Here is a 14,678-nt window from a genome sequence, read left to right as displayed (position 1 = left end):
CCAGTGGGTAGGCTAGATTAGAAGTTGGGGCAGGCAATCCTGGAAGTATTGAAGATGTCAGGTGTGGAGATGGGCTGGGAGGAAGGCCTTCCTGAGGGTTCCAGCACTGTGTCCAAAAATCCGTCCAGTCCCCACCCCTCACATCCACTCAAGCCTCCACACACTCCCCATGCCTCATCTATGCCAACCCATACCACATCAAGTCTTAGACTCACCTCTATAATCTCACATACCCTCCATGCCAGGTGATGGCATAGTGGTATTATCGCTGGACTAGTAATCCAGAGACACAGTGTGGGCCATGCTCTGGGGACCCAGGTTCGAATTCCGCCATGGAAGATGGAATTTGAATTCAATAAATATCTGGACTTAAAAGTCTAATGATGACCATGAAACTATTGCGATTGTTGTAAAAACCCAACTAGTTCAGTAATATCCTTTAGGGGATGAAATGCCCTCTGAACAAAGGCAATTAGGGATGGGCAATAAATGCTGGCCTAGCCAGCAACATCCACATCTCATGAATGAATTAAAAAAAGCCAACCTATGCCCCATAGCCATATCTTGGCCCGTTATAGTCCCTATGCTTAGTTCCAACTCATGCCCTTACATCTAACATACTAATTCATATCCACCATGGGCAGACGTCAGGGCCCAGGCAGAGATGAGATAAACTAAAGCTCTAAGTGCCTACTGCATGCTTCACTATTTGAAAAATACTTTTATAAAAACCCATTTATACATTTATATTCCTTCAACTTTAAATAAAGCCTTATAACAACAAACATTTCATTTAAGTGCAAGGTCCCTTATAACAAGCATTTGAATTTATAGTCCCACTTCAAGAAGTCTATAACCATATGTAGCTGTCAATCAAACTGTAAAATGGCAAGTATCCTACTGTGATAATAGATGGTTGTGAAATCAATCATGCAGCACTAATCCAGTAATGGAAGCCTTCAGGCTTATGGCAGCAGAGTGAAAAAGCAAGCAATGATTTTCAGACATATTTTTCAAAGATTTCAAGGACAGGACTTTTAAATGCTTTGACAGCTTAACAGCCCACTTTGACAGATGCTTCTGATAGGTCCCTTTGACGCTTTTGACAGTTGCTCGACATTTCCAACAGGTTCTCTTGACAGGCGCTTTTGACAGTTCCAATGAGTTTGATAAGTCAATAAGTCTTTGCACTTTTTATGAACATTCACGCCTACTTTTAACAATTCTAAAGGGCACTTTACATCTCCCAAAAGGGCACCTGACCACCCCCAAAGGTGTCCTGGGACCAGATCCAAAGGGGTACTCTGGCTAACCAAATGATTCCACCAAGTTCAGACCTGCTCTCACCGGGTCAGATTTCACATTCCTGGACTACCAAAATCCGACTTGAGTGGAGGCAGCTGGTGATTTAAATGGCCAGCTGCGCATGCATGAAATGCCCCCATGACAATGGGGAGTGCTGTGTTCAGGGACTGGACTCAGGAATTTTGGGAATTTCTGCCATTTTCACCATGACGGAGAAGCGTTCTGTTGTGGCGAAAAGCTGGGCCCAAGTTTTATAACCTAGGTTATTTATTATTATAACCAGGTCTCCGGGATGCAATGTCATAATCCTAATATTGTAGTCATTATGTTTCTCATAGGCCACATGGAAACCAAGATGCAACTCAACACTGGACTATACCACCCTCCCCACCCCAACCGCCCCAAACAAAAACTGGGAGGCAGAACTTAGGCTTCAGAGAATACATAATTTTACTTTTTAGATCCCGAATTCACAAGTGCAGAGCGTAATATAATGTTACAAGCTTCTTTAGCATAGAAGACAAAAATGGCACAAGAATTTTATTGAAAACCCTATAGCAGAAAAAGAGATAACATCAACTGCTTCAAATGTTAACTTTCTTTTAAAAAGAGGTCTGAAAGCTTCCTTTAGAAAATCCAGTTTGGAAAACATCTTTATATAAATGCATTGCCCTACTTTGTTTAAGATGACTTGCTTTTGCTAGTTGAAGAATAGGTTTCACCCAGTCAATGTAGCCAAGATCAGCAGTTATTTTAAATTGCATAATTGTAAAAGTAAATTTTAAAAATTCAACCAATTTTTTTTTTGGCTAACCCTCCTCACTCATTCTCTCCTGAAGGCACTATTACTCGGGTCCAGTTTCACAGGCACCATCTTGTACCACAGTAAACTGACCAATTCAAATGTAAAGCACAACACAGTCCACTTTGATACTATCCAAGGCTTGTTCACATGGGCATATTTTGGAGGATTAATTTGATGGATATAATGAGAATCTCACCTAGTTTAGAGAGACTGAGACCAATCATAATACCACAATCAATTCTCTGGCTGTGATTGATGAGCTCAGGACAGATTAGAAATCGTACTTTGGACCTTCTGGCCTATACTGCTTACTATAGTACATGGTGCATTTATCCACACTAGACTATCAGATACTGAAGGCAGAGCATTCCTAATCTGCATCATCACCATGCAATGTGTTTGCCACAGGTTAGATTGTCTGCATGACTCATTCTTTCTCCCTGCTCTCCCATCTGTAGTCCTAATTACTTTATTTAAAAAAGCCCAGAAACCTGCATTTAAATTACAAAAGGAATGGAAACCGTAAAAAGAAAAATGTATTTTTTGCCATCCTAGAAACACTGTACAAGCTTACATGTAATTTAATCATCAATAAAGAATTAAATCTCAGAACTGGCTACTACAATATCTTATCCTAAAGATCTTACCCTCTGGCTCAGTTATTGCATTTGAGTCAGAAATACAGTACTTAACACCTCAGTAATTGGTGTTCTTCAACAGTGGCTGAGGGTATAGTATTCTTCACAATAAAGCACCAATTATTTGAACTGTTACAGAGACAATGCATATATTTGAGGAGAGGCATGGATATCCAGAGTCAACAGTCAGAAGAATAAAAATTTGTTGTGAATTTCATTGGTGGCCATAAATGGAACTACACTACATTAATCGCAACAAAACACATTACAATTTTTTTCTTCTGTGCCCACCAAACTCCAAGCCCACTCAGGATTTCAGATCCAAACTCAGTTCCTGTTATCCATTTTGCTTCCATACCCATCCAAGGAAGTGCTGCACTAGCACTCTGTGAATGCTGCCAGCCAACAAAGTTCTCAATATTTCAAAAACAAAGTGGCAGCACCATGGAGAATGCACAAAATGTTGAAATCTAGTTCCTTAGCTGCAGTATGATTGCTGTTCCACTCTTTTTTCCCTGCAACCAACACCTCCCCCAGTCTAGCTCTTGAATACAAAATCAAGTCTATAAAAATTCATCAATCCAAAGAGATGATGTCTGGGATGCTGCTGCCTCCTCCTCCACCTCCTGCTATGACCCCAGTTTCTGCTCGGCTGGTGCTGCTTCCCTCATGGTGCTGGGTTGATGAGATGATGCTTCCGCCTACAGTGGTGGGTGTCATAGTCGGTGATCCAACAGCAGAGGAGAGATTGTCCAGAAATATAGATTGACAGTACTGCAGTTAAGGAAATAGAGGGAATAATAAAAGTAAATGAGATATCAATGATCTGGTATGAACTTAAGTTTTCTTTGTTGGGAGAAGGGGGCAAACTGTTTTCCTCTCTGCACCATACCACAGTTGAAGATTCTCAAGTAACATGCCTCCAGACCTCTGGCAGTCACAAGGAGGTAGGCAAAGAAAGTCCTAGAGAAGAAGATTCACTCCCCTTCCTTCCGAGAAAGTGCTTGTTCCTCTGCTTAGCACATGGGCATACCAATGCACTGATAAGATTTGCTGGTATGAAATCCAGGGTTTTTTGTTTCCGTTATGGAGGTGTATATTTTTAAGAATCCTGTCAGTAGGGTTAAAATTAATTCAGTTAATTTTAAAATGTTATTTAGTCCCAAATCAATCTATCAAAGCAGCATGCTAACCTGTGATGTGACTTGTAATTAAAAGATATAAAATTACACACAGCATGAAGGCGATACTGTGCGCACTACCGCTGCTGTGCAAACAAAGATGCTTTTGCATCATTTTGTATTTAAATTACTGTTGCTTACAAGGAATGTCTTTAAATTTAGAATATGAGAGATCGAGTCTTTACTTTAAGTTTTGAACAGTATTGCAGTTGTTAGATCAAATGGAGTTTTTTTTAATATTGTTCAATTCACCCAAGAATTCATCTGACTGACCATTTCAAGCAACCAAGTGAGCACATGAGGATGTTTTTAAAACCACAAGACAGCTCTGATGGAGAAAAAGCAATGAAAGTATGCAAACATTACCATCTGTTCCAAATGTTGGACAGGTCTGAATTCTTAAATTATTGTCTATGCTTGTCCATTTCTATATTAATTACTTTGAAAATAAATCAGTATTTTAGCCTATATGACTTTGTTTTGCATTTGATATTTCTATAGTTCATATGACATAGAATGCATTACATTTGAAGGGTTTGGTGCAGAATCAGAATGAAACACATAACTTCAGCATTTAAGGGAGAAGGGACGAGGAAGCACTGTGAAACCACTGGAAGGAAAACTGAATCTTTGTGGAAAATTTTTAAGGCGTGCCAGCAAGTATTTAGTTAAAAACTAAGGAGTCAGGACTATGATAAACGAAACACTAGTCTTTCAGCTCACAAGCATGTGCTCAAATCCAACCCAGAATCACTGGATGAAAATCCTTTATCTTCAGATTGTACGAATGAATGAAATATGTGAAATGAGTTCTTATGGTACAAAACTATCCCTGAATTGGCAATTTCCTCAAGAGGCTACAGGATTTTTGCTGTGGAAACAGAAAGCAATGTTACACTGGTGCAGTAGGAGTGCTCTTCTGAAAGTGGAACCTGAAACACAAGGAGAAATATGCAGGGGTAGACCATATGGCCCCCAAGTCTGCTCTGCCATCCAATATGATCTTCTGAACTCCACTTTCCCGTCGGCTCTGCATATCCCTTGATTCTCTGAGATCAAAAATCTATCGATTTCAGTCTTGAATATACTTAAAAATGGAGCATCCAGAACTCTCTGGGATTGAAGAATCACAACCCCATGGGGGAAGAAATTTCTCCTCACCTCAGTCTGAAATGATCACCCCCTTATCCTGCAGTTGTGCATGTATTCTAGATTCCCCAGCCAGAGGACACAACCTCTCAGTATATACCCTGTCAAGCTCCTTCAGAATTTTGCATGTTGCAATGAGATCACCTCTCATTCTTCTAATCTCCAGAAAACAGACCCAATTTACTCAGCCTTTCATAGGACAATCCTCTCAACGCAGAAGTAAATCTCACTGCACTGTCTTCATTGCAAATATATCGATCCTCAGATGTGGAAACAAAACTCCAATATTCCAGGTGTAGTCTCACCAAGTCCCATCTAACTGTAGCAAAACTTCCTTATTCTTTACTCCAATTCCCTTGCAATAAAGGCCAACATGCCATTTGCCTTCCTAATTGCTTGTTTTTCTGCTTTTAATTTTGTCATCCTTGTACGAACACACCCAAATCTCTCTCTGAATATCAACACACAGTTTCATGCCTTTTAAAAAATATTCTGCTTTTCTATTCATATAACCCCACAAGATATTCCAACTGCCAACTTGCTGAATCAAACCTGTCTATATCTCTTTGCTGCCCCTTTTCATTTTTTATACATATTATTGCAGCACAGTAGAAGGAGCTTTACTCTGGCTATGCTGAACCTAATTGGGGAATGCTTGATGCTGACAACTAATACTTAAAATGGGAGGAGTTTCTTTAACAACAAGAACTCCCACCTTAATAAAACAGAAAAGAAACAAAACAAGCCCGATTCTTGCAATGGCTAAGAATTTAAAAGGAAAGAAATGCATGAAGACCTGGAATCTAAAGGTAGAAACTGTGCTCCGCTGTCACACAGTGGTTCCAGAGACACTAAGTGTCGATGCAGCTCCCACTGATAAAAAGTTGATGTATACCTCTTGGGTAGGGGACAAAAGACCAACAGATGATATGCAATGATAGGACAGATACCAGTCTTGTTCAATACAAATATTTTGTACGATGAGTTTTCATCCACTGGCACCAGTTCCCTTTCTTCCTGAAGGATGGCTCAGCATTAATCTGTGTAAGACCAATGAATGGCTGGCTGCCAGTTCAACTTATAAGTAGCATTTTTAAAAATTAACTTACGGGATGTGGGCATCGCTGGCTAGGCCAGCATTTACTGCCCATCCTAATTGCCTTTGTGGTGGCAGTGGTGAGCTGCCTTCTTGAACCGCTGCAGTTCATGTGGTGTAGGTACACCTACAGTGCTGTTAGGGAGGGAGTTCCAGGATTTTGACCGATAAAACATCGTTGTCTCTTCCCAAAACTTGATAAAGAATAGTGCCGGGAAGTGAAAACAGCATTTCTGAGCAGGGAGGAAGTTGAAGGTGAGCAGAACGGCATTGGGCTACTGTTACAGAGTCACTCCCCTAAAACATGCAAAATATAAAAGTGCCTGTGGCACCACCGGACAGATGATAAATGTGCCTCAATGTATTAAACAAAGCAACAATGATGATAGTAAAAACTATCTTGTGCAGTTCAACATACTACAAGAAGTTACATTGCATACGTACCTGAGGGTCGCTCTGAAACAATGAGAAAAAGTCCAGATCTGAAAAGGAAATTGAATTTATAATCAGATGAGGAACTGGAAAGAGACTTGAAATACAGAATCAAATCTGTATGCCCTATCCTCAAATGTAATTGAGGTGTTTACTTAAAGAAACCCATTTGGGTATATTTTTCATTTAAAGGGGCATTTATGAGGGGCATAGATAGGGTAGACAGGAAGGAACTTTTCCCCTTGGAGGAGGAATCAATAACCAGGGGGCATAGATTTAAGTTAAGGGGCAGGAGGTTTAGAGGGGATGAGGGGAAGAATTTTTTCATCCAGAGGGTGGTGGGACTCTGGAACTCACTGTCTGAAAGGGTGTTAGAGGCAGAAACCCTCATAACACTTAAGAAGTATTTGGATGTGCACTTGCAATGCCATGGCATACAAGGCTATGAGCCTAGTGCTGGAAAATGGGAGTAGAATAATTAGGTATTTGCTTGACCGGCGCAGACTCGATAGACCAAAGAGCCTTTTTCTGTGCTGTAGGTCTCCATGACTAAAACAGAAGCACGCATATCGACACAGACAAAATCTTGCTCATTTTCCAAATGAAGTGAAGTGGATTGCCGGAGAGGGTGGAAAGGGCCCGCATGAGGTTAAAATAGGTTAGTACTAATCACATGACAACCAGGTGATCACAAGTGGAAAAAGAAACAAAGTGATATATACTAAAGTCTGCAGACAAAGATGATAGGAAGCAAACAAGCTTACTGACACCAACCAGAAGTTATGTCACACATTGGTCCTTAGCAGCTAAAGCTTCCACCATGGCCGACATATAGATTTGAAAAATATACAACTTGTTATATTCATCAGTTAGCATGACCACCTTGACCACCCTGCATCACCCTGGTGGCCAGCTGTTTACTAGAAACTTGCTTTAGAAAGGGAAATTCAATGTTGTGGTGAGCTGAAGATGAGTACTCTAAAAGATGCCACAAACTGTGGGACATGGCTTTATGCCTTGGATTTTCTAAATTTTGGTTAGATGCTAAGCATTGGAAGAAAGCAAAAGTGGACAGCAATTTTTTCTTAATGAACAGGACCAGTACAGCAAAGACACAGATATGTGATTGTTCAATTGCTAATAAGGATTTATCAACTTATAATGAGGAGGTTAGAGAGGAGGTCAGAGGAAAACAAGAGAATAACGGTCTCACATTCCATTTCTGTACTGCTTAATGTCACCTACAAAAATCTTACAGGATGTGTTTCTTCTACATCACCCAGTCACGGTGATTTGAAACAGAGAGCTCCACAGAGATCTCCAACCACAGCTACTTCAACAAGAAAGCTAGGAAACAAAAACAGGAAATGCTAAAAATTACACTGCAAGCCAGACAAGTTCTGAAAAAAAAGAAAGGAAAAATGTGAATGGGAATGTTCTGATGAAAGATCAGATTTGAAGTAACTCTGTTTCTCTCTCCACAGATACTGCCAGACCTGTTGAGTACTTCCAGCATTTTCTGTTTCTATTTCAGATTTTCAGCATCCCCTGCTTTTATGTTGAAAAATGAGAGTGTTTCACACATAGTCCTCTGTCAGAACTGAATTTATGGATGAACAACTTGTGGAAGCAGTGAAAGGGAGTGGACAGGAGGGGTTGCTGGGCTGGGGGTAGGGGGAACACATACAGAAGAAAAAGCATGAACTGTAAAATTATTCAGTGGAGAACAAATGTTTGAATGACAGAACTGATAATAGCAATAGGCAAAAATAAGCATAATGAGTTATACAAGAGAAATAAAAGACATTAATGATACATTAGTTAGAGCAAGCTGGAGGAGAGCATGAAAACCTGGAAAAGTGGAACAGGTTCCAGCATCTCTCAAGTCCAGGAAGGACTACACCAAGGCTGCAGATCATCCCTCCAGCAGTGTACCAATTGTGGTCCCCATCCAAAGCACCCTTCCCCATTCCCAGAAGCATGAATAGACACATCCTATATTACGATCACCAATTTTAATGTTAATGGGTAACTCTGAAATTGTTGAACTTAACATTAAAAATTTTACAGAAAGTTGTAAAGTGTGTTGTAGAACAATAGATTAAAAACATCCTCAGTCTTTGCTTCAAAACAAAAGAAAATCTTAGAATTATAGATCATGGAAGTGACACTCTGGGCCCCTCCCTCACTCAGGTTCCAGACAGGTGAGATGCAATCGTGTCCGACCCATCTCCTGCACCTCTGCCCTCACACTTTCCTCTCCCTCCCAGAACCATTGATAGGGACCCCTTGTCCTCACTTTTCACCCCACCAGCCTCCGCATTTAAAGGATCATCCTCCGCCATTTCCACCAACTCCAGCATGATTTCACCATCAAACATATTTTCCCTTCACCCCTCCCCTGTTGGCATTCCGCAGGGACCATTCCCTCCGGAACACGCTGGTCTACTCCTCCATCACCCCCAACACCTTAACCCCCTCCCATGGCAATCACAGAAGGTGCAACACCTACCCCTTTATTTCCCCCCTCACCATCCTAGGGCTCAAACACTCCTTTCAAGTGAAGCAGCGCTTCACTTGGATGTCCCTCAATTTAGTCTACTGCATTCGCTGCTCCCAATGTGGTCTCCTCTACAGTGGGGAGACCAAACGCAGACTGGGTGACCACTTTGAGGAACACTTTCGGTCTTGTCCACAGGCATGACCCAGACCTTCTATTTCAACACACCATCCTGCTCTCATAACCTCATGTCCGTCCTTGGCTTGCTGCCATGTTCCAGTGAAGCTCAACGCAAAATGGAGGAACAGCACCTCATCTTCCAATTAGGCACTTTACAGCCTTCCAGATTTAACATTGAGTTCAACAACTTCAGACCGTGAACTCTCTCCTCCGTCTTCAACCTTTTTGATCCCCTTTTTTAAATATTCATTTTTATTTTAAAATTCTATTTCTTTTCCTACTTATTTTTATTATTTTTTAAAATTTATTTCTATTTTAATTCATTGTTTTATCCCCAGCTTTTAACCTATTTTTGATTTTTTTCCCCACTACTGTCTCCTCCCCCTAACCCACCCCCACTCAGGCCATCTGTTACTTGCTCATGTTGTTCTTTCCAGAGCACTTACCCTGGTCCAGCCATTACCACGTTCTGCTTTCTACTCTTACTGTTACCATTAGCACCTCCTTTAGCCAGTACCACCATCATTAACAGCCCTTTGACCTTTTATTTATGATATCTTTTGCAATCTCTCCTTTGCCTCCACCTATCGCTGGCCCTCTATCCTATTCCACTCCCCTTAAACAGTATATATTTCATCACATTTCAACTTCCCTTTAGCTCTGAAGAAGAGTCATATGGACTCGAAACAATAACTCTATCTTTCTCTCCACAGGTTCTGTCAGACCTGCTGAGGTTTTCCAGCATTTTTTGTTTTTGTTTCAGATTTCCAGCATCCGCAGTATTTTGCCTTTATCTTAAATGTATTTTTGGACCCATACTTGTGAGCTTTGGATGAATTACCAGAACACAGCCAACACCCAAGGTACTATGCCCCAGCATCAATTCTTTCCTCAGTAGGGGGTGGGGGGAGAGAGGAAGCAACTTTTTAAAGAGCGTAAATGGAGAAATACTTGATATCACATCCTGTCCTCACTTTGAATTTCAGGCGGAAGAGCTCCCATTGTTGAGTGATGGAATGCGGCTGGATAGTCTGCTAACTGAGGCAGAAAACTTGTATCAACTGTTGTGACATTTGGCAATCGAACTGAAGGTGGCTGATAAGCAAGAACCCTATAATAGAGAGAAAAATCAGTTAACTCTTCCAATGTACATGGATCATGTTAAAATAAGCTGCTGAATGCTTGCACTGTCATTGTTGCCATCAGTTCAGTGAGGTAATGTACCATTTGGTGTGCACTCAAGTCATATAGGCCAGGAATCTTCAGGTTCGATCCTTAGGATTCCCAGTCCCAGTCTCCATCCAGTGGTCCCGGCTACAAAATGTAATGGTGGATATTTGATGAGGGCAGAGGATGGGTTAGTTAAAATGCTGCCTTATCACCATGAAATGTTAATAATCATTTTCTCCTCTCTCAGGTTGTCACATGAGCAAGGAAAAAATGGTTGACAGCATCTGTGGTACCATAACCCAGCAGCAGTAACGACAGAAAAAGAAAATTACATGAAGTGGAAAAAAAGCTGCATCTTTTTGCAGACAATGACAAAAAACTATTACTAAGAGTAAGACTAACAAATACAATATATATCGCAATAATCCTAAATCCTACTAACCCTTTGTTGGCAGTGTCATCTGTATTCGTTGGATATAAACACCGTTTCTTTAGCGGAGGATCTGCCTCCTCATCAGAAGAGGAGCTATCAACAGTAAGATCTATAACTTCAACCCTCTTGTTGCTACTTGCTTCACTGGCTGGCACTGCAGAAGAAGTCTTGTTGGTGACATTTGAAGCTGCTGGAATTAGAAAACAATTTGTATTGCTATAGGAAAATAAAAGGGAAAGACTGCCAAATGCTGGAATACTAAGATAAAAACAAAAAACACTGGAAATGTATACCTGCCATATCACAACTCTCATCATTATACTTCATGAGTCATAGCGCAACACAAAAAAGCACGATTAACTCAAGTGACCCCTGTCTGTTAACTATGTGCCGACTAGCTTATCACCACGTGGTCAGTTACCTCTGGTGACTGGCACCAATGGTGGATGGCACAGAAAAAGACCACAAAGAAAAGGCACAAAAATGAGCAAAAAAAGTGTATGGGTGGAATATCTCACCTTCCACTTTTCTACTTAGTTTTATAGAATATCAAACTGTAGAAAAAAGCAAAAAAAAAAGCAAATAACCAAAGCTTAGTATTGTGATCACTTTCCAAAGAAAGTATCCACACATCTCAGAACTCACATGTAAGTTCAACTTTTGTACACTGTGAATTGGATAATTTTAAAGATTCCTTCTTAGGCCTCATTGGACACCAGGAACCATCTTCTTGGAATTTAATCTCATCTACATCTGTGCAAGAGTTCAGGATTTCCATAAATAGGCTGGAAGAGAAAACCAAGAGTTATTATAATACTTTAAAAAGTTGAAATTTGAATGCCATCAGCTAAAGCTTAAATATTTCATTCTATATGGACATAGTAGAGTGTGACTTCCCACCCAGATAATGAGTACCTAATCCCAGAAGTGAGGACGAATGAAAGGACTATTAAAATCATCTACATCTACTTCCATTGTTCCCTGAAGCTGGATATTGGGATCATCAGCATCCATTGTGTTAGGGAGCTGTATGTGGCATAAATGAATCAAAAATAGGGAAGGATACAAACACTTAACAAGAAGCTGAATTGATATGGTGCTTTTAAGGTAATAAAATATCCTAAGATGGTTCACAGGAGCGTTATGAAACAAAATATAGCGAGCCGCATAGAGAGGTATTAGGTGAGCCACATAGAGAGATGACTCAATGACCAAAAGCTTAGTCAGAAAGGTGAGTTTTGAGGAGCATTTTAAAAGAGGAAAGAGGGGTACTGAAGTTTAGGGAAGGAATTCTTGAGCTTAGGGCGTTGACAACTGATGGCGGGGGCTAACAATGGTAGAGCTATTAAAACTGGGGATTCCCAAAATGCCAAGATTAAAGAATTAACCTGACAATACTCAACATCACTGGTGACACAGCAAATGATAACACCAACACTTGCATTTGAGAAGCGTCTTTAGTATGATAAGACATCCTAAGACACACTACATAGAAGAGTGACAGACCAAGCAGTAGGTGATTTAGGAGAGTTGTCAGTTGTCATGATCAGGAGCTTTGAGCAGTGTTTCTTGAAAAAAGGCAGGGATGAGAAGTAGCAAGGTGAGTGTTCAGGGATTGCAACCATGATAGATGGAAGCTCTGCGACAAGATGGGGAATGCAAAAAAAAAGCATGTACAGGAACCCAGAGATCAAGCACAGCAGTGTATATCCAGGAAAACAAATTTGGGAAAGGTTACAGATGCAGAGTGGAGCATGGACATAGATGGATTTGAAGGTGTGGGAAGGATTCTGAATCTGGTGCACTTGGAGGAGGCAAACTAGATTAAGAGGGGATGCCAAATGCGACGGACGCATGAATAGATTCAACTTTAGGAACAATCTGTTAGCATTTTGTGCTTGTCCTTGGAGGGGAGGATAGATGGAGCAAGGCCAAGTGAAGTGGAGTGATTAGAGGAGGTTGGGATTGCTCTTACCCTCAAGGAAGATGTTAGAGCAGGAATAAATATAGGCTGTGAAGTGGGAGGCACAATATTCCTCTAAGTGGCCCTCCAGACCTGATGTGGACGACTAGGCTGGTAAAGAAACAAGCAGACTTAATGCTGTGACCTTCGCACTTGAGGATTTAGAGTCCATCAGCTGAACCACTGAGTGGCAGGACAGAGAGCATCAGTGAAATGGAAAGTTGCTGCTGCATAACTCCCTGCAGCTATTTAGAGTAGTACTAGTAATCATCAGTGAGGTGGAGAGTTCATACTTGATAGGCCACTCGTTCTGCTGCATAACATTATATGGAACAGGATTTTGGAAAGGTAGGGGTAGAGAGGAGTTGAAGGCAAGAGAAGAAGAATAATAAATGTAGGAGTGGGGAGAAAACATCCTCAAATCTTTATGAGAAATTACTTGTATTTATATAATGTCTTTCGCAACCTCAGGACATCCCAAAGCACTTTAAAGCCAAGTAAGTACTTTTGAAGTGCAGACACTTTTAATATGGGAAATGCCGCATCCCACTTGCATTCAAGACTCCACAAACAGCAACATGATAACCAGAATATGTGTTTTGGTGATGTTGATTGCAGCATAAATATTGACCAGGACACAGGGAAGACCCCCCTTGCTCTTCTTCGAATAATGCCATGGGATCTTATGTACAACCTATAGACACATTCAGTGAAATATAACATAAAATAATACATTAGGGGCAGTGGCATACTGGTAATGTTACTGGAATAGCAATCCAAAGGCCCAAGCTAGTGCTCTGGGGACAGGGGTTTAAACCTCACCATGGCAGCTGGTGCCTCAGTTAATAAATCTGGGATTAAAAGCTGTTCTCAGTAATGGTGACTGTAGAATCATTGTCAATTGTCATAAAAACCCATCTGGTTCACTAATGTCTTTGAGGAAATCTGCCGTCATTGCCTGGTTTGGCCTAAAAGTAACTCCAGACCCACAGCAACGCACTTTGAAATGGCCTTGCAAGCCACTCAGTTGCATCAAACCGATACTGAAAAGTAGACGGACTATCTGGCATCAACCTAGGTAATGAAACCAACAGCAGCACACTGAGCCCTCTCGACCCTGCAAAGTGTTCCTTACCAACATCTGGGGGCTTGTGCCAAAATTGGGAGAGCTATCCTACAGACTACTCAAGCAACAGCCTGACAGTCATACTCAAAGAATCATACCTTACAAGTTCCAGGCATCACGGTCACCATCCCTGGCTATGTCCTGTCTCACCGACAATACAGACCCACCAGAGGTGGCAGCTCAGTGGTATACAGCCAGGGGAGAGCTTCACCCACCCTAGGAGAGGAAGTGACAGTTTCTATCGGGTCTGCAGGTTCAATTCTGCTCAGGGCCAGGGGAAGAAAAGGGCCACGATGTTTGAAAATGACATGCTGACAGCTCCCAGCCCTTGAACTAGGCCTTGGTGCAGTGGAATTGCACTGAGGCGACATTGGCAAGGGCCTGAACCACAAAGCCTGAGCCTCCCCTCCCCAGGAAGGCTGAAGGCAGTGATTGACAACACAAGACCCAGGTGTTCATTTATTTAATGTTTGCTCTGGAAGTTGGTCCCAGCATCCTGCTCCCACGTGCGCTGTTTATTACTTTGCTCCTAACTCAGTTTCTCCCTCCTCAAAAAAATCAAAATCAATCCTGCCTTGTCAAAGAGGAACTGGAGAAAATATGGCAAACATAACTTTTTAAATGAATAATGAACTGAGGATCTTGATGGTTCTGAAATATGAAAAACTGTGTCTTTTTAGGCCAACTTTTAGATGAGTTT

At 41.2% G+C, this 14,678-nt stretch overlaps 1 protein-coding gene across 7 annotated transcripts in view; it reads right to left on the bottom strand.

Moving 5' to 3' along the window:
• Positions 1-1,731: 1,731 nt before the first annotated feature.
• The window catches only part of pias2 (protein inhibitor of activated STAT, 2), a 52,185-nt gene continuing 39,238 nt past the window's right edge, over positions 1,732-14,678 (bottom strand). For 4 of the 7 annotated variants that reach the window (XM_041189312.1, XM_041189298.1, XM_041189325.1 and 1 more), the window contains exons 10-14: positions 11,535-11,674; positions 10,899-11,079; positions 10,261-10,397; positions 6,619-6,656; positions 1,732-3,522 (exon numbers count right to left, since the gene is read on the bottom strand). In XM_041189312.1, the coding sequence (XP_041045246.1) occupies positions 3,325-3,522; positions 6,619-6,656; positions 10,261-10,397; positions 10,899-11,079; positions 11,535-11,674 (694 nt within the window). In that variant the 3' untranslated portion in view covers positions 1,732-3,324. Of the gene's footprint in view, positions 3,523-3,640; positions 3,860-6,618; positions 6,657-10,260; positions 10,398-10,898; positions 11,080-11,534; positions 11,675-14,678 lie in introns of all 7 variants that reach the window. The other 3 variants (XM_041189317.1, XM_041189306.1, XR_005943284.1) reach the window with 2 other exon arrangements.

This window comes from Carcharodon carcharias, chromosome 1, assembly GCF_017639515.1.
Source record: "Carcharodon carcharias isolate sCarCar2 chromosome 1, sCarCar2.pri, whole genome shotgun sequence".
Classification (NCBI taxonomy): Eukaryota; Metazoa; Chordata; class Chondrichthyes; order Lamniformes; family Lamnidae; genus Carcharodon; species Carcharodon carcharias.
This window is presented reverse-complemented; position numbering and strand designations above follow the sequence as displayed.